The sequence below is a fragment of the Mugil cephalus genome, chromosome 22 (genome assembly GCF_022458985.1).
Source record: "Mugil cephalus isolate CIBA_MC_2020 chromosome 22, CIBA_Mcephalus_1.1, whole genome shotgun sequence".
NCBI lineage: Eukaryota > Metazoa > Chordata > Actinopteri > Mugiliformes > Mugilidae > Mugil > Mugil cephalus.
The window spans coordinates 19,142,202-19,162,500 of NC_061791.1; the positions used below are offsets into that span (position 1 = coordinate 19,142,202).

The 20,299-nt window shown below is 41.9% G+C and overlaps 2 protein-coding genes and 2 non-coding genes across 8 annotated transcripts in view; all 4 read right to left on the minus strand.

The window, feature by feature from the left end:
* Positions 1-8,147: 8,147 nt before the first annotated feature.
* On the minus strand, positions 8,148-14,548 carry slc25a3a (solute carrier family 25 member 3a). 3 transcript variants are annotated; one of them, XM_047575275.1, is made up of 8 exons: positions 14,396-14,548; positions 13,745-13,916; positions 11,361-11,485; positions 10,672-10,851; positions 9,884-10,065; positions 9,224-9,396; positions 8,960-9,070; positions 8,148-8,593 (listed from the first exon to the last, which is right to left on the minus strand). In XM_047575275.1, the coding sequence occupies exons 2-8, from the start codon at positions 13,884-13,886 to the stop codon at positions 8,433-8,435; spliced, it is 1,074 nt and encodes a 357-aa protein (XP_047431231.1). In that variant the 5' UTR covers positions 13,887-13,916; positions 14,396-14,548; the 3' UTR covers positions 8,148-8,432. The 3 variants fall into 3 exon arrangements, with proteins under 3 accessions (XP_047431231.1, XP_047431230.1, XP_047431232.1); XM_047575274.1 differs by lacking the exon at positions 11,361-11,485 and adding an exon at positions 12,623-12,747; XM_047575276.1 differs by lacking the exon at positions 11,361-11,485 and adding an exon at positions 12,623-12,747 and having other exon boundaries at positions 13,745-13,911; positions 14,396-14,511.
* Positions 8,700-8,899, minus strand: LOC125000461. Its single transcript, XR_007111327.1, has one exon. It is a non-coding gene; the product is annotated as a small nucleolar RNA SNORA53 (small nucleolar RNA).
* Positions 9,567-9,766, minus strand: LOC125000462. Its single transcript, XR_007111328.1, has one exon. It is a non-coding gene; the product is annotated as a small nucleolar RNA SNORA53 (small nucleolar RNA).
* Positions 14,549-17,176: 2,628 nt separating the features above from the next.
* tmpoa (thymopoietin a) overlaps positions 17,177-20,299 on the minus strand; it is a 22,297-nt gene continuing 19,174 nt past the window's right edge. For all 3 annotated transcript variants that reach the window (XM_047575468.1, XM_047575470.1, XM_047575471.1), the window contains one exon: positions 17,177-18,273. In XM_047575468.1, coding sequence (XP_047431424.1) covers positions 17,889-18,273 — 385 coding nt within the window. In that variant the 3' untranslated portion in view covers positions 17,177-17,888. The remainder of the gene's footprint in view (positions 18,274-20,299) is intronic.

The following is a 20,299-nucleotide window of genomic DNA, read 5'->3' on the forward strand; positions in this document are numbered from 1 at the left end:
ATGAGCACTTACATGCTGGGAGTCCATCCATCCCCTCAGTGGCACGCTTCTGTTTGCTTTGCATGTAAGGGGTGGGCCACACAATGCGAATGCAAAGGTAGAACTAGAAATCTTGTGAGAAATTTTCATTCGAGTCAGTGTGAACACACTGAGATGCAACATATTAATCAGTGAGCTTCAGGGATGTTGCTTAGTGTCATTTTGAAAGTTTCAGACACAACTTGTCTAGCTGTTTCCCCCATTTCCTGTCTTCTTGGTAAGTTTGACTAACCACACAAGACACAAGAATGATAACCATCTACTCCTCTCACTTTTATGAAGAAAGTTTTTGTCAAAATTGCAAATACTTATTTTAAAAGTATTTAATGAACATTGTGAAATTCAAATATTAGAATACATGCTATATTATATAAATGTTATCTTCCCCATCAATGAGGAAATGACCACTAACCGGTTTACAGTAAGGGTTCATTTTGAAAAAGATTGACCAGGAAAGGTTACTATAACTAAAACTTTTAACAGAAATCTTTTCATTTTTCATGAAAACAGTGTACCAGCAAGGTTACCAGCACTGCACACAGTCTATGACAAAACAAAATACAGGCCAGGATTATATGGTGATGTGAGCTGCAGAGTGTTAGTTATTCATTGACACAAATGTCAGAGCAGTTATTACTGTAAATATGGAAATGTAATGGACTGCGTGTGTCAGTGTTTACGCTTTTCTGACATTGTGCAGCAAAGTTAAATCCTCTGGCCAATCAGAAAGCAGGGCGTCTCCCACTAATCATAAAACAGCCCACGGACAAAACACCTTTTGAGTTTCTGAGAGCCTGAGAGTTTAGCAGGCTGCAGGACAAACGGTGTCAGACGAAACAACTCCGCTGTTAGATAAGCCAAGAGATATTACGTAACAGTGGGTTAGTGAAGTTAGATAAATCAGTGACTGTAACACTCCCATAGTAAATGGAGCACCAAGTTCTTGAGCTTATTGCCTCTTGCCGTGTCAATTGCTGAGGCATATGGCATATGGCCAACAAAGTAACATGCTGTGGAAATTTAATTAAATGCGTTTATTTTCAGCATGTGCTACTTAAACTGGTTACAAGCCCCTCTGCACAGCAGCTACATTGTATCCTATATTTCCTATATTTCATCCATCGCTCTCCTGGTGAGGATTATTTCTTATTTCTACTTGTTAACCATCAAATGGGAAGTCAAACTGAGACATGTCTAGCTTCTTTTATCACCTTAAAGCTGCAGAATAACTTGACAGTATGGTAAAAGTATAAAGCGCTGGTGGCAAAGGCTTCACACGTGTTAGATATGAATCTTCAGAAGAATAGCTGTATTCACTGCCACATGTGGGTGAAACTTGACCTTGCACTCTGCTCTGCAGTTCAATTGTCTGGATTTTTCCCTGCTCCCAAGAATTTCTCAGCGGTCTGCTGTGGATTCCTCCCTCTACAAATTTCTCATAGCCAGCCAATCTAGGCCCGCTTGCCCATGTGACCAGAAGCCGAGGCTGCTGCTGTTGCACGGTGACCTCCGCAGGGCTGCAAGGACAATGGCTGGATGCATGAATGAATTCGCACATGCGCCATCGCCATCTTCTCTGTTCCAGTCCCGCCTCTCTGTGGAGAGCTGCAGCCAGTGTGTGTTTCCCCCGTGGCTGAAACATATACAGAAACAGCAGTGGCATGCAGAGCTCCCTCTGTCTGACAGATCAGGAAAAAAAACATAGCAAAGGTGCTTTACTTCAAAAACTGCTGATGAAGTAAACCTTAGCAGACTCTTAGTTGTTACTTCCACGTTTTCTCAAACCTCTTTAAAATTTAGCGGAAGTAAAAAGCACAAGTTGCAACATCACACAAATTAGATAAACTTTGCTGCAGTAGCTATATTGTGGTGCGCTGTACAGCATTGATTGAGTAGAGTACAAAAGAAACCCTGAAGCATTCACTTTGGCAGTGGAGCTGAATCAGCCTTTTGGAGAATGAGCTCTGCTGCCCCTCTATAGTCTAATGAAGTGGGTGTGAAGGTTTGTCCATGATGAGAGCAGTTGGTCCAGTGTCCTCTTGTCCCTCAGTGACACAAACATCTCAGTTTGACCATCCTACCGAGGTCCTTTTTGCTGGTTCTGGTCCCCAAACAAACCACAGACCCTCACAACCACAACCTGGTGGCCCCGTAAAGTCAAGTAAGACAGTGGAGGAGCGGACACCCATCCTGAGCAATTTCTCACTTATCAGAAAGGGCTGAAAAGTGTTAAACTGGAGAAATCAAAGAACATGATCCTGATCAACAGGTGCAGTAAGGTCCTTCTTTTATAGCTGTAGGGTCACCAGCTCGTCCATGTTGTCCACCCCTCCACTTGTGGCATTATAATCCATGACGATCTCAGACTATCGATGCTCCTGATTTACTTATATGAATATATCTGTACAGCTTTATTTTATTTTATTTTATTTTATTTTATTTCATTTATAATGCTTTCTACTGTTTTTATATTTGTACTTTTTCTACCAAAATTGTGTACCCACATAATGACAATAAATGATTCTTGAATCTTGAATCCCTGTGAAAAGTACTTGTGAGTACCTCATTCTTAGCTTTCTTTGGCACATAGGAGGGACATGCCAACAATGTAAACAAACTTTTAAGAGTTGACAGGCCTGTTCTTAGTCAATCTACCATGTGTAGACAAACTGGAGTGTTTGTGTGAATGACCGCTGGGTGATTAGACCAGCTGGAAAGTATACTTCATTTAGAGTCAGCAAAATGATTCTTCCAGACATCTAATTTCTTTGTACACTACAGGTCCCACTGAAAAGAAATGTATAAAATAACTCATGTAGGCGTCCTTTTCTTTAACTGCACTCACACATTTTGCCTCCATAAACACTGTTTTGTGTGACTCCTAATATCATGAATGTTTACGACAAAGGGCGAAAGGTGCAAAGTCAGCATGACCCCCACAACCTCAATAGACACACTGGTGTAAAGCATGAGCACAGTTTGTCCTTTGGAAGGGCAGCTTTAAACTCTGCAGCTCATGCATCATGTTACTAGTGGGAGTGTGATGTCAGATCTCAAACTGATCAAACTTGTTTGAACATGAACAGTACTTGATCATTTTGAATAATTTGCATTCTGGAGGTGTAGTAAAAACACAAGTAAATAGTAAATAGTCCTGTATCTTGCAGCTCTTTCCTACCTATCAGTACTCAAAGTGCTTTACAATCACAGTTGTACAGCAACACGTCTGCTCTGGGAGCAAGTTGGGGTTCACCGTGGCTTTGATGCTCACTAGTCCTCAGCCTCCCTCTTTCCACTTAGTGTACAGCCTCAGTGTCCAGACAACAAGGAAAGGTAAATATATAGAAAATTTACTACGATAGTAGTTCTATGTACATTATGTAGATAGTTACACTATGTATGTAGGCACATACATATGGGTATATAGAGAGATATGGGTATAAATAGTGACAGAAATTCTTCTTCAACAGGGCTCACAAAGAACAATCACACAAGACACATTCAACATTAAAAACACACATTTAGAGAAAGTTAAAGCACACAAAGTCAGGGATTTTGTAGGGTCATAGACCCAATAGTTGGCCACGGAAACTTAGTGCAGCAGATGTCCAGCAGTCCCACCAGCTCAGAACTGGCAGGAACCAGTGGGACCCAGGTACGTCCATCTACTGTCTGGAGAAGTCTGGCTAGAAGTGGTCTTCGTGGGCATGGAAACAAGGCCAAGAGACTGAACTGTGCATGAAAACATAGGAACTGGGTGCAGACAAATGGCAGTGTCTGGGATTACATGAGGAGACAGAAGGATTTGAGGAAGCCTACATCCACAGAAGATCAGTGGTTAGTTCTCCAAGATGTTTGGAAAAACCTACCAGCTGAGTTCCTTCAGAAACCGTGTGTAAGTGGACCTAGAAGAATTGACGGTGTCTTGAAGGCAAAGGGTGGTCAAACTTTTGTACAGAGAATATTTCTGTTCATGTTAATTTGTATATATGTGTGAGTATATGAACTGTCTATACTGCCTATAATGATCTATATATTATTAGTATTACAATAGTCATAGCCTGTACAATTATGTATTCCCTAATGGTAGGTTAATTTTGCACTTGGGTTATATGCCAAACTGCATTTCGTTGTGCGTGCACCTGAACTTTATGTAATGACAACGTTGTATCTAATCTAATCTAGTTGTGTTCCTTCTGCTACAACACCCAACAGTCTATTGTATCTGTCTATATGTTCTGAAAAGGTTTCTTTGGTAAAGCTGCAAAATTCTGATATACTGAAAACAAAGATGCTTATTTTAGAAGAATTCATTGAGCCTTAATGGAAAACAAACCCTACAGAAAAGGCATGAATGCTGACGGTTCACAGAGGTTGCTGTATGGTGCGCTCTCTGGACTTGGCACAGTGCCGTGGATGTATGTCTGTAATGGACCTGACTGCCCCTGATAGAGCTCCCAGCTGTTTCCATCAACCGTTCAGATGGAGCACACTAAAACAGGACTCATAAGCTGTGTGGAAGTCAGCAGAAATTTCAAATGATGCTAACAGCGGGACCAGACCAGAAAGGCTGTCAGGGGCTGGAATATATCAGTGGACTATATATTTATTTAGAGATTATCCCCAAATGTAGAAATTACTCCTGTGATCACATCCCAAAAGAAAATACCTTTTTATCTGCATTGATGTTTTATTCATCACAACGATGACATGACCTCGCAAAAAGGGAAGATATTAATGGATTCCAGAGTGTGTCAGAGCAGAGAGTGTGTGCTGTGGGGAGGGGGTGAGAGTGGTAGTGGTTCTGTGACCCAGGTCAGGCTCAGGCCCATTAGATGAGCGGATCTCAGTGCATAGTGGGTAAATCTGCGTCCACGTCTGACAAATTACACACCGCGTACGCATTAGGTGCTTCTAACGCACTTTGAAATGCGGTGTGTGATTTTTATCGCCCCCACCTTATTCTACTAAATTTGACCAAGAACGTCATCATTGCTTGCATCGGGAGTGATGACACAAAAGTGGTATTGTGCAAATTAAAAGTAGTACATGGAATCATTTGGCAAAACTGCAGAAACCTGTGACAGGCCAGTTTGTTTTGGGAACATGTTCTCATGTGAACCAGCAAATGATCCAAAAGGAGAGGATCAAGAAAGCTTCAAAAAGAAGAGAAGTTAAGATCCAGGTTTTGATATACTTTTAGGTGATGCACCAAACAAGGAGCAGATTAGATGCTAACACTGCTGGACAAAAGCTTGGATTAAAGTATTAAATAAAATCAGAAAAGGGTACATCCAGGGAAGGTCCATTGGTGTCTAACAGTACGAGATGTAGTCGCTAAACCCTTACTCAGCAAGGAAACAAGGCCAAAGTCTTGGGGTGTACATATCAGCATTTCTCAAGACCCGTTTACTGATTAATCCAAGTTAGAGATGCAACAGTAGACCAACAATAGACAGAATGATACTGCAGTGCATCGAACAGTTAAACGTGGTTGTGGGAATATACAAGCTAATCTTTATGTGGGTACTTGCAGTGAGTCGACTTGAACCACGACCAAGGAGATGTAGCACCATCCTGCAGAGACATGCCATACACCAGGATTGCATCTTCATGAAGAAACATTCACACCACTGTAAGATAATAAGCCCAAACTGAACATCCAGGGAGGCATTCGCAATCTCATCCAGTCAAACATTGCTAACGTGACAAGATTTAAGATTCTAGACGACATTTATTGGCATATACACAGCAAAGGTCACATCGAGCAATGAAATGCTCGCAAACACTTGACTCAGGATTTGAGGACAAAGACTTATTTCTGACTTGCCAAACATTGACCTGCTCCCTTCTCTGCCCTTCACACAGCTGAAATACACATCAGAACAAACATTTAGGAAATAAACTCTAAGCATAGAACATAAATAAATAGAATAAGTGAGTGGAAGTATAGGGTGCAATTAGCTGTGCAGTGCTGTCACGGCAGTGAGACATTTGGAATATGCAAATAAAACTGTACACCTCTGACTTCATTTACAACACAGAGTATTGTCACATGCAGAAGTTCTCAGGTGACAGGCAGTTGTGGGTTGTATCAGGGATGGATAAGAACAGGAGTACAAGAATCCAGCAAGCAACTTCACTCTCATGGTATGAAGTGAACTACCTTTGGCTCAGTACAGCTAAAATCAAACAAATGGCTGTGGATTTATGGAGGTCCAGGTCCTGTCTGGAGCTTGTAACCATCAATGGGGAGTGTGTAGAGGTGTTTCAGACCTTTAAGTACCTGGGTCTAGAGCTGGATCACAAACTGGACTGGACGGCCAACATAAACTCAGTATACAAAAAAGGTCAGAGCCATTTCTATTTCCTCAGGAGGCTAAATTCGTTTAATATCTGCAGGAAGCTGCTGGACATGTTCTACCAGACTATCGTTGCCAGTGTCCTCTTCTATGCTGTGGTGTGCTGGAGAGGCACAACTATGAAGAAGGGCACTTCGCAGCAGGACAAACTGATACATAAGGCAGTAGGGGCAGAGCTGAAGTCCCTGACATCGGTGGCAGAGGCAAGGACCTTGAACAGAATCCGGTCCATCATGAACAATGTCCAGCATCCTCCACACGATACCATAGTCAGACAGAGCAGCTCGTTCAGTGACAGGCAGCTGTCTCTGTCCTGCTCTATGGACAGGTTGTGGAGGGTATTTGTCCCTCAGACCAAGACTCTACAATGCCTTCCTGTGATCTATCTCAGATGTGTGCAAATGTCACATTGTCACTGACATGTGCACATGCAGCAGTGAAATGGTATGCGTGGTGTTGCAGTCAGTCAGTGATGCCTCAGTGATTCAGTGGTCTGATGGACTGCGGATAGAAACTACTTTATTATTCTGGTCGTCCTCGCTCTCACTCTCCTGTAGTGTCTGCCAGACAGCACAGAACAGAACAGTGTGTGCTGTGGGTGGATGCAGTCGTCGATGATGTTGCGTGCCCTCTTTGTGACACAGCTGTTATAAATGTCCTGTAGTGGCGGGAGGGCTGCTCCACAGATGAACTGTGCCGCTTTAATGACCTACTGGAGAGCCTTGCGCTCCTGAATGTTGTTTTTTTTTTTTTTTTAAAGATTGTGTTTGTGAAGCACTGTTTATTTGAAGTGCTATACAAAAATAATTTACTACATGCATCTAGCACATTGAAACAAGATATTTTTTTTCTACATATGCTTATTCTCTACCCCTGCATAACCAAGAAGAATGCATTATCTGTCCCATCACATCCCAGTAAACAGTGGAGTAAGAACACCATCTGCTGGTACTGGATGTGCTTGACCTCCAAGGATTGACGTTTGGACAGTTTAGTTCTGCTACACAATATTTCAGAATCATTTGAAATTTACATTTCATATCATAGTTGCAGAGTCAGCAGACTGAACCCTGCTCTGGGAAAAATAAAATGTCACTATAGATAACCTTCCTTAGATGTAATTTAAGTAGAGGCACATGTGGCCGCTTATGCTCTGGAGTTGCTCTTGATCTGTTGAAGGGATGAGTAGAGGATGAAAGCAAGGCTGTCATCCCTGAAGGAAATGGTGCTTTAACAGCAGACAGCGCTTTCAGCTGGCAACTATTTCACCTATGGGGATTTACATATGGTCCTTCCTCCCTGCTGCTGTGAGGCCGTACAACCAAGTCTGCTCCCAGTAGAACACACACAACCCAAACATTTTCAGTGCCTTTCTCATGTACAATATACAAATTCTATTGTTACTAACTTTCTATGTTTGGTACTTAGTCCTGAAACTTTCCCACTGTGGGATAAATGAAGGATTATCTTACCTAATAATGCACATCAAAAGCAATGGTACCTGCCAACACACAAATCCACACTTTCTGAAACATCACAACCTCAAAATTGATGCATCAACTGATTCCACCCATTGATGCCACATAATTTCACCAATCTATTGCGCAAAGTAATCAAATGCATTCCTAAAAGTATCTCTCCAATCACAATTATACATTTATTCATGCCATTTCCTCAAATGTCCGTAACCTACTGAAATTATTAAATGCAAAACTTATTTGAAAGAAAACAGGCAGGCAGCTGATGTCCAGGGAAGTATTTCTTTTATTATAATTTCCACATTATCTAATGACAGGAGTTGATAAAACCAGATAGGGGTTTCTACAGAGGAATATTTTCTGTTGGATTCTTGAGCAATGAACATGTACAGGCCCTCTTTCACTCGCTTTTCTGTTCTTAAATAGTAATTAGCAGCCATACGCTGTGTGTAGAGCAGCAGGAGCCCAGAACATAAATATAGAAAACTGTGTGCGTTGTGGAAGTGGAGGGTGGTTTGACGTGTATGTGAAGGAGACTGGCTGGACTGGGGTGTTACTCTGTGAGGCCAAGCTTCTTCTTCAGGGACTCTGGCATCTCGGGGGGAGGTGGGCGGGGCAGACGGAAGTAGACCTTCACAGAGTCGTAAATGAACCACTGCAGGGCGGTCAGGGTACCAATCATGATGATACGGGCAACAAGACCCTTCCACACACCTGAGAGAAACAACATGGACGGACACATTCTTGATCTCATGGTAAACATGGTTCATAGCTTGTGTATAAAGGTCTTGAGTCAAGTAGATGTTCTTAGAATAAATAGAGTGTCCGTCCCCCAGGCTTGCAGCACTGGGAGCTCCTTGTCTCACAACAAGGTTGCCAGTGTAGCAGATGGGCTGGGAGACAGGTAGAATTTTCTCACATGCCAATGACTCAAGCACCTCCAACTGTACAGCCAGAAAGCTGATGAGGAGCTCTGCTCAGAGAACAGCGCCCTCCAGAGGTGGATCTAAGGAGCATGTTGAAGAACACCTTGGGACACTATACCACTGAGGAAATGACGGGGGGTGTGTGGATACAAACCTTTGGGTCCCAGCCTCTTGAGGACCTGGACAGCAGTGCTGCCCTTCTCCTTGTTCAGCACAGACACCACAGAGTCAGCAGGGTGGGAAACGATGGCACAGAACACACCAGCTGCACAGAGAGCAAACAAAACCATTCAGTGAAACCACTGCATATCATTTTGTTTTGTAGCCTTAATGAACAACCACTGTGACATGTTCCAAAAAACAGGAGGTATTAGTTCATAGCACTAGCAGTGAAACCATTTAGATATTATTCACTCACCGATGTAACCAGCCACAAAGGTGACAACTAGCTGCTCAGATTTGGAGCACTCACTGCGGGGCTTTGGAACCACATACTTATAAAGCATTTCCACAGTGCGTTCAAAGCAAGCGAACTTCATCATGGTGTAGGGGATCTGCCTCATCCACAGGGGCACCACACCCTTATAGAAACTAGAGTTCAAGAAGGGAAGAAAACGAGTTCACAGAGAGAGTTTGAGTGTGAAGGCATACACTACTACTTATTAACATATTTTAACTAAAACAGATTGTTTGAACTTGACAATCTATGAGGACAGCACACATTTCAGTGTGGTCAAGTAATGCACGTTCATTATGTAAAGAGTGTCCGCCCCCCAGGCTTGCAGCACTGGGAGCTCCTTGTCTTACAACAAGGTTGCCAGTGTAGCACATGGGCTGGGGGACAGGTAGAATTCTCTCACATGCCAATGACTCAAGCACCTCCAACTGTACAGCCAGAAAGCTGATGAGGAGCTCTGCTCAGAGAACAGTGCCCTCCAGAGGTGGATCTAAGGAGCATGTCATCATAAACTGATTTACTGTTTACCAAATCCTCATCCCTAATGGTACCACTTTAAACAACCAAGCAATAATGATGAGTGCAAGTACAACTATGGAAATGAGTAGGTAAGACACTTACGCCCAGAGCCCCTCCTCTGCAAACATCTTGGGGACACACTGCCTGAGAGTGTTTGCGTAGCCTGGCTGGGTCTGGATACGAACTTTGACCGCCTCCATGGGAGCCAGGGCAATGTCAGCAAAGAACTCTGCGCTGGCTGAGGCAGCCAGGTACAGAGATGTCCTCCACAGGTAGGTATTCTCCTATTGAGTGAGGTCACAATACAAATTGTCAGATAGGGTGGCCGGTTCAGGTTCCCCCATACATAAAAAACACTATTTAAATAAATCACTCAATGCAAACTAATGTCTCAATAACAGACTGTGACCACCAACCATTGGATTAAATTCACTGGAATAGTAAAAACTTTCAGCAGCTCAGCTACGACTGGAGGTAGTTTCAATTATATCAAGTGTGCAAGTGTTTGGGCTTCTGGTAGTATTGCTGCCCTCTGTATGACAGCATGACCAGAAACAATACAAGAATCTGACTGTGTTTAATTCAATTTTCCTCTCTTGACATATGGGTGAGGAATTTTTAGTAAATATTGCAATACACCTCAATGTGTTCAGCGCAGTCATTGATGACGTTTGTGAGGCAATGCAGCCCTAAAGTGAATAATACTTTGACCCCTTAGATATAAATGGCAAGGATTGATAAAGCCTACACTTTCAAACACACACAGTCAAAACATAGTCTCAAAACGATCTCTATATCGTAAGCACTGTGCATTCTAAGACGCTGTTCTTCCCTATCCTGATCAACATGAATTCCTTTTGTCAAGTATAGACAAGTAGAGTTGGACTCACCTCTCCCAGCAAGTCACTGTAGAAGATCTTAAACACCTCATAGAAGCCAAACTTGCACAGTCCCTGCATGGAGTAACCAATGAAGGTAGGGGCCCAGCCCTTTGCCAGGCCTCTGACACCATCTTCCCTCACCGTTACTGCAAAGCCATTGCCAATGCTCTTGTATTTTTCTGGGCTCACCTGAGGAGGAGAAACGTTTTGTTATCATATCAATGATTCACATATAGCTGTGGGATCTGGTGTCTGATTAAACAGACATTTACAAGGCTGTGGGACAACTGGTTGTGAGGGCTTGTCAATAATCTACTCAATAAAAATGTCAGCATACAAGGGCTCTGGATAAATCATTCTTGCTCTACACAAATGCATGCCCATACTCTAAAACAGTGGTGGGCTGTCCACATCAGCCCTTTTTCTAATAAGCACCATTTTTTTTTTTTTTTTAATATATAAAGGTAGACCATTTTGACCTATCAGGTTACTGTAAAATTTGCTTTTGATACCTGCTGTTGGGCTTGCATCATTTTAAGATAAACTGCACTACTGAGATTTAAGAATGTAAACATGGTTACAGTGTAACAGACTTAAGACTTCTTGAAACCTGATATTATTCCTCAGTGAGGGGTTTAAGAGGCGGGGCGAACTGCTGGCTACCCATTGCTACCAAGTGTCTCAGCTTCCATACAAACCTGCAGACGGCACTTGACAAGGTCGAGGGGCACTACTGCTGTGTGTGTGATGCCGCAGCTCAGGATACCCCCAAACCCACACAGGGCATAGTACTTTGAGGAGCCAAACTCACAGCTGACATCCTCTGTGGTAGAAGGGAGGGGACACAACATACATGCACATGCATGATCACATGCAACACAGGAAAAAAAATCAACAACAAACAAGAGCCACATAATGGAAGAGCAGCTACTGCAGTAGGAACTCCGCCAGATTCTTCATTAAGGCAGAATCCATTTTATATTTGTGAATACTTGAAATTCAGCACCAGGTCTCTTCCATTATGGACAGCTCTGCCAGTGACATGCCATCATTTATTAGGATCACCCAAAGGTCAATATAAATCAAACAGTTACAGAACAATTGTGATTTTAACATTTGACTTCAAGGACTACTGGGTATTTAAAAGTCAGGCCATTCACTACAAAATAACAAGTTTCTAGATTAACTTTCTACCTTACCAGCAGTCACTAATTTCATCACAGACACTAGAAATGTGCCATGGATAGCCAATATGTATAATGAACTTGAAGATCTATGGTTGTCCAGAATGAGGATATTACCAAAACATCTGTGGTATGATTTGAGTATTTTCTGGTAGGATAGAATATACAATGTAAATACAAGACTTAACTGGATAAGACAAATTGTCTGACTACCATATAACACAAAAGATCAGTGAGTAATAAATCATCAGATTACTAAATTGAAATAATAAACTAAAAGTCATACTGCTGAATTCTTTATTCCCACCATTACACCATCGCTTATCAAATGTACTTTTGACTACCAGACATCGGTCTGTGAATTAATTAACAATCAATGACAGTATTAATGTGTTGCCTACCTCATAGATCATTTATATGCACAAACAGCCCTGACAGACAACTGAGGATATGAGACTGCCAGGTTTAGCCCATTGACCTTCACCTACATGAGAATCTCTGTGGACCGACTGCCTGGTTGGGGACGGGGGATTGGCGGCATGGGTAGAAATCATTAAACACAAAGGAACACTGGTGCAGAAACATGCAACCATGTTATGATCACTCCAACAAACTATAATCATGGGAATTAAACAATGGCGTAATGTCACCACAGCCAGACTTGTACCATTTCTCATGCAAATTGGTGGTTTTCAAAAAAAAAAAAAAAAAAAAACACAGTTGCGGGAAGGTGAGGCGTGATGTTAAGAAAATGGCACCGAGCCACGGAGACCGACCTGCAATCTGCATTTGACCAGATCAAGGGGTACGACAGCTGTGTGTGTCGTTCCACAGCTCAGAATTCCACCAAAGCCACACAGGACGAAATACTTCTGAGAGCCAAACTCACAACTGTCTCCCTCTGAAGAAACACATGTGAGACTTTAAGAACATGTATCTGTGAGTTTAGAATGGAGGAAACAAGTGTTACTGTGTCTGACTAACAGTCTGGAGAATGCCACTAGACAAAAACATTTGCTAATTCCTTTGATCAAAATGGACTAGACTTTACTGAGAAGCAACTTCTTGTATTGGCCTCATCCTTGTGCAACACAGTGGTTTAACTTGCAAACCAGCAAATGTCCAGTCTGAAAATAGACCTTTTACTATCCTCTAGTCTTACCAAACTCGATCCACCCAGGTTACAAAGTCAAAAATCAACGGGCTGGATCAGCACTATGATATGATTATATTTATTTAACTTAAGCTCCAGTTATGGTCCAGCAACAATGTGTTCAGATATCTCATGGAGGTAAAGATGTGCTTAACATTGAAAACCTTCTGGCAATAAAGTTTCACCAAAGTCTAATTTGAGAGGGCATATCAACTAGAATGTAAAAACTACAGACTGCAGACACTGAGAAACGTTGCTAATGAATATTTTGTTTTTCCCCATTACTACGGATCATAAAAACACAAAGCTAGGACTTGTTGTTCTTGGTCACCCCAAAGAACTCAGTCAGAGGTCACACGCATTTTAGGAGCTAGTTCCAAATTATCTACCCGATTTCGAAACGTGGAAAAACGGATTCGACTTCCTTAAATCCAGAATCCGAAATCAAGTACGGCTGATAGTATATAGAGCACTTAAGTGCAAATGCAGAACACCGCTTTGTCCTTCCTTGTCCTCCACAGGCAGATCGTACGCAGTGAAGGCCTGGCTGCTAACCACTCCAACAACCCTCAACATTTGTAACGGTTAGCGTCCTATGCCATATAATGCTTGCTCTGGTCGTGGTTTGTATAAATGCCTCCATGCGCGATCGCGGACTTATGTTACATACAACCGTATCGACTGATCGGCTATGCTAATGCGGCTACCGCCGGCCTTCTAGTGGGCCTGCGGACTGCGGGTGTACCGTCTGCGGTGGCGGCTGCTGCCAGTCTGCGGGGCCTCTGTCCATGAAGGCTCTGTTGGGGTTCTTCCACTTTCTGGAGGCTGAACAACGGAGCGCTGAATGGGTTGGCCCTAGCCAGCTGCGTCAGAGCGGTCGGATACATGGTAGTGTCCTGCCTGCTGGCGGAGCTGCGCTGCAATAAGCAACAAGTTAGCGGAGTGTTAGCCAACGAGTAACAAAACCTAGCAGACATCCGAACGGAGGGACGCCGCGTCACATGCTGGTTAGCTTAGTTTGACGTATGACCGCTAACAGAAAATTGCTGAATGGATGGATAACATCAAGATTTACAAATTATCATGTAACGCCCATGTGATATTGATTATTAAACAACTGTAATGTAAAGCCTTGCCAGCGAAGCCAGTGTACTTTTATCAATTCATTTTGCAGCACTTCCTTCATTTCCTAGCTAATGCTACAAAGCTATGCTAAATTCAGCGCTAAGCTAACTTGACCGCTACAAGGTGGAAGGGGTCCTTTTAACTGTACAGATAAAAGTCGCGTAAACCAAAAGGTTAACTGGAGTCGGGATATCTTGTGCATGCATTATGAACAAGTAGGTCGCGACGTGACAAGTTATATATTGCATTTAATTTGAATACTCGTACTCACTCTCTCTGCGTCTTAAGATGGCGCCTCCGCTGAGCTGCTACCGGCACCTCGGAGAGACCGAATGACCTCGCGGTAAATCAATTCGTCCTTCCGTGACGTCAGCAAAACTCCTGGGAGGGCACTACCGCTTCTTTGTCCAGTAGTAGGAGGCAGCCGATCTGTCAATCAAAACCTTTGGTCCAACCATAGAATTTGTGTATTGGTTAAGGCGGAGCTTATGGGGGCACCGGAGAGGTAACTTTAAAACGACCGAAGCGTTTTACCCTTTTTTTTTTTTTTTTTTTAACCTTAGAATTGATAAATGTCAAGTTAATGTATGTGTAGGTGTGTCAGTTAGGAAAATTATGAGAGGTGTGTGCGACTCTTGGCAAAACGTGAGAGGATAGAACACTAAGTGGATTACCTGCTGGCTGCTGTTTTTATCCTCGACCTAAGAAACGCGGTGGAGGGCAAAGACCCCTTGAGGTCACAGGACACCTGCTCACACCTGATGACTTGAGGCAGTTGCAGCAATGAAACATGGGGGAAAAAATGCATGCTAAGTGCTATATGTTGGAATCATAGGTTGGAATAAGTAAAAAGCCGACACATAACTCATTCCCCTTTTGCCATGATGTCAAATAAAGTCTTAAGAAAAAGTGTCATTGTAAAACAAAATCAGACTTTAGAAAACTGACATTTTGAAATAAGAGGAAGCGTAATTAATTGAAAGGGATACGCATTACACTATTTCTTGTAAAAAGTGCACAATAAAATAATACGTCATAAGGAGTTCTAACCCTATATTCAACTGTGTTGTCATCTGTAAAAATCTCACTGACAGTCACACAATAAAATAAATGTTAGTGTGGTACCCTTTGGAACACAACATTATATATTATTTCTTTTATATTTATATAGATTCATTAAGACAGAATATATCCTTAATTTACTAGAGAAACAGATTTATTTAACGGGTTTTAAATGCAACCAAAGTCACATTTCCTCTCATATTCGACTGTGTGTTTGTGTCCTTGTGTCTGTTATTACTAAAAACAGACGTGCTTGTGTGTTTTGAGTGACACCTTGTATAATTTACGCAAATGTAGTTGTGACTAAGTATTCGGAGCAGTTTATATATTCTGCTGGGAAACAGCCATTAAATGTTTTAATAGTGTTTGTGAAATAAAATGGTTGGTGTTAATACCATTACCATTTTTTGGCCAAAAGTCAAGTTATTACTGTAATAAATACAGGCAAGAGATAGCTGTTGCTGTGGATGGTGCATTCAGGAATGGAGAGTGTTTTGGAATGATGCGGATTAAGGGTCTGGGAGGGTTTGTTCAGGAGAGAGATGGCCTGGGGGAAAAAAAACGTTCATGTGTCGAGTGGTTCTAGTCCTGATGGACTGTGACCTAACGGGAGTGTACTGAACAGTGTACAGCAGGGTGTAATGGGTCCCCCACTATCCTTCTTGCTTGGTCTGACATCATGCAGAACACACACAGGCTCCTGTCCGAGGCCTGTGAGACGACTGGCTGTCCTCACGATGTGTTCCAGTCTGTTCTTAGTGAGAGCAGAGGATGCGGGTACCACACGGCGATGGAGGAGGTGAGGACACTTTTGATGGTGGCCCTGTAGAACAAAACATAATAACAATAGCAAAACATTTCTAGACTTGAATATTCACGCTTCCACCAACAGACCATGGATAATACTCTCTCCTGCTTGTCTTCTTGCATACACCTTTCTGTTAACGTCACAAATCTCTGTGATCCAGTATCCAAGAGTTTTCCTCATCCACTGTTAATGCTGGTATGCCTTGATTGAGACTCTCTTTTATGAACGCTGTGTGAATGTGACCCAAACCACCTCCAAATATGGGCAGAGAACCAATCTCTCAAATGCAATTTCAGGGGTTGTTCACACCTGTCTTTTACGTGATGGGATCACCCAGATTGGATCTTAATGGCAGGTCTGAACACACATACAGTACCTAAAGCTGGCCACTTGCGATGTGATCGCCCACATCTGATTTTAATGCAAAGCCTGAACAGGCCCAAGTGTTTTTTTTTATCTCCTGAAGAACAAAGCTGTTGTTCCTCTGATGGAGCGGTTGCTTTCAGTCAGTGTGAAATGCTTCGGCTACCACTGATCCAGTTTCTATAAAACCTTTTAGAAACTTCCTTTTTGGCCATGCCTAATGCAAAGAAAAAGAAGGCAATTAAGAAAGTCCATTGTGAAGTTTATTTTCAGTTTACATTAAAAATTACGGCAGCGGGATGAAACTAAATTGACAACCTCTCAGTCTCATATGGTGCTACCAGCAGTCACCGCTCAGAATGGCCCACGAGGAAAATAGCCATCTCCTCTCTGCCTTTGTTCTTCCTTAATGGGAATGTGGCATCTGGTGCACTCAATCATGTCTGGCAGAATGGGGGCAGGACAGCACCTGAAAGCACACAGGAGCCATACTGTAACAGTAGGCATTATCTACTCTAGAGGCACAGCCTTATCTACAGTCGAACTTGACCGCTGTTTCATTGCCTCAAAAGTCAATGTCACAGAATCTGAAGTATTTCAATTCACTGACAGCTTCTTGTGTTTTTAAATTTCCTCAAAGTTTGGGATCATTTACAGGTTTACATGACAGACTTTCTATATACCCTCAGACTTCTGGGACCTACAGAAGATAAGTTAATATTTGTCTTATTATAGTTTATTTTAAATTGGTAAAAAAGAAGTTACTAACCAGATTGCTGTGCGCCACGTGCTGGCTAGCAAATAAAATGGTCTCTAGGACACGGTAACAACATAATATTTTATTGAGTGAATATTCAACATTGGTGACAGAGAATACATAATTAAGCAGAATAGAATGACATTCAAATTTATTAAAAGAGTACATTATGAAAGTATTTGTGTAGGGTTTAAGAAGATTTAGAAGCATCTGGGTATAATAACAAGCCTCCCTGTCTCATTAACAAAGATGGTCAAAAGTACAAAACAAAAGTACAGGTTTAGACTCCATCTTGAAGACTGTTAGTGATCGACAGTGAAAGATGCTAAGGCAAAGTGTGAAACAAATCTCAACCACACACGCCCAATACAAACACACTCATGGACCATGTAAATATGGCATGGGAATAAAAAATAAAAGGAGTCATCACTTGGAAAGCAACTGGATGTGTGTGTTTCACATGGTTGATTAGTGGCTGGCTTTGTCATAACCTGAGGTCCAAGGTCAAGGATGGAACAAAACAACAACAGTATTTTCCCAACATGTCACGGAGAAAGTCTTTGAAAGTCACTAAAGTGAGTATGTCACTTTTCTTTAGGAGTCCATTTAAAAATGAAGAAAAAAAAAAAGACAAGAACAAAACTTGAAGAAAAAAATGGTCGACGATGTCAGAGGTAAGAAACAAAATGGCTACAATTTAGATTCACACTTAAAAAAATGAACAAGTAGAAGGAGGCATGCTTCTCTTTGCCCCTCAGACTCTTCCTGTGCTCTCTATGCTGTAGTGCCACCAGCTGCTTCCGAGTTTCCGCTAGTGAACGGGCTGTTGGAGTTGGTCTCCATGGTCTGGTAAACCAAGAACAGGAAAGCAGCTATGATGGCCAGCAGAAACAGCTTTATCCACAGAGACATACTGTGGCGAGCTGCTTTGGTTTTGCCTGCAGGGGGAGCTGCAGACAGGAGCCCACAGGTGGAAGAGTTGACGGCGATGGAGGGGGGCAGGCTGGTGACTCTGTTGACATTGTGGCTCTCTGTGTAGGAGTAGCTGCTGGTCTTGGTGGTCGTTTTTGGAGAGAAGACACAGTTTTCGTCATTCCACAGGTCACTGGATTTTACTGGGCGTCCGGCAGCTCCTCGGATGGGTCGTCGACAGGTTGCACTGAAAAGGAAACATTTAGAGTCTTGGTTTCTGAATGCATTTACATAAATCTTTGTAATAAGTCTGTGTGAACAGGCTAGAACTAAATATCATACAGATGAGCAAGTCGCTCACTAATTGAATAGATTCAGCCCTTGATCAACAGAAATCTCATTGTTTTTTTAATGACCCTTATCTGTCAATTTATCTTAGATAATGAATAAATAACAATAAGCAGTATTAATTCAGATTGCAAATAGACAAACATATAGAGATTGTTCTGTAACTATGCCACTAAAAAGTCTAGGCAGTGACTGGTCAGCTGTGTTAAGTACAGCTGTGTTCACCCTGTACTTCACACAACGATTGCCCTGTTTGCACGGGACTAGTATTATCTGGGACCTCTGGTAATTTGTAATAATCACGTAAATCATTAAAGTGTTCATCAGCAAAGGAGCTGATTTAAATACCGGCAAGTCATTGGTAATTTCTTCCTCAGGATAAAGAGTATCAAAAATATAATTTTATCGTTATTATTATTACTTGCAAAATAATTAAAACTGTCTGTCACACAGTGAAGTGAGGCAGAAAGTAGCAGAGTCATAACAACAAAACGTGAATTTGAGTAAAACATAGAGTTTGTTTATCCCTTGTGAATGCGCCACACAAAAACAGCTGTGGGGGGTAATTTCTGAATCACAGGGAGTCTCCAAGTAAAACTATTCCCAATAAGTGGAACTGAGCGGCTCATGTTGGATTTGGAGCTGTTAAATAACTGACTATAAACAAATGTTTACAGTGAGATAGTTCTTTAATGAAGTGCTGAAGTACACATCTGTATTATTGGTTGCTATTCATACAATGACTAAACATAAATAAAAGCCTCCACTACTCGTATAAATCATGCTGCACCAGCTTGACAGTTTATAATCAACCAACAAACTTAGAAAAGGTTTAGGTTTTGAATGTATGTTAAAAATCATGTTTCTACTGTCACGATAAAAGCCTGTTGCTATGGTAGGCTCAGCATTTAGTTAATTGACTTTATTTCCCCTCTCTTCACTTTAGGGCCTGATTTATCATTCATCATCCTGAAATTAAAAATGAAGCCCGTTTCATTTTGTCACTCATTTCCATCACAGAAGGTATTTACTCTGATATTTGTGCCACAACAGTTACTATTGTCATATTCTATCTACTGGTTCTAGAGACAAGACCGAGAGACAAAGACTTTCGTGAAGATCCAAAGAGCTACAGTGGGAGAGTAAAGATCTTGTGTAGTCTATTAAAGATCTCTTGGGTTGTACATGGGGTAAGGTTGCCTGCAATTTTATTGTCTGTTGCATTCTCTGAGGTGTAGGTCAGAATCATAGACTGTATAAAGATGGAAGACAGAAAAGCTCCTCAAAAGTGAAGCCAAGTCAAGTAGAGCTCCCCCTGGTGTCTGGCTGCAATATAGGTCATAAGTTCCACCCTCTCCATGGTAGTAGTGGATGGAACTTGGGTCAAACTAAAAACTAAAGTACAGCCAGTTATATTTATGTCAAGGATGCTTCTGTCATTTTGGGTAGTTAATATCACACTGATGCATATTCAAGTGCCCATTTCTTGATAATTTTTAAGTTACTTGACTTTATGATGACTACCAGTTGTCTGGCCAACCACTCTGAAGAGGTCCTGTAAGACCGTGAGAATAGGAAAACAAAAATTAAAAGTAATAAATAAGTAGAATATATATCCAACATTTCTTTCGAACTTGGGGAGGTAGTGCAGAGTGCAATATTGATCAAGCGTGAAATGTTGGCTGATTATCGATAACGCGGCTCAGGATGGCTCACTTTTGGACACCACTGCACAGACTCTGGCTCGACACTCACAACATGGTGTCACCCGTATCAATGGGAAACAGTTTGGCCAATACCAGGAAGTGGGGGCGAACTTTCCATATTTATATACAGTCTATGGTTCGAATACTTGCTTTGATTTTTACCACAAGACTAATTTCAACTTTCTTCAGTGAACCTGTGTAACTTTTAAATGCATGAAA

What these genes read in the sequence shown, in the direction of transcription:
- slc25a3a (XM_047575275.1), bottom strand. Translation starts at nt 13,886, where the DNA reads ATGTATCCGACCGCTCTGACGCAGCTGGCTAGGGCCAACCCATTCAGC. An exon ending in AGCAGCCGCCACCGCAGACG is followed by an intron (nt 11,486 to 13,744) that starts GTACACCCGCAG and finishes CTTCTACCACAG; the next exon opens with AGGATGTCAGCTGTGAGTTT. An exon ending in CAAGAGGCTGGGACCCAAAG is followed by an intron (nt 8,594 to 8,959) that starts GTTTGTATCCAC and finishes TGTTTCTCTCAG; the next exon opens with GTGTGTGGAAGGGTCTTGTT.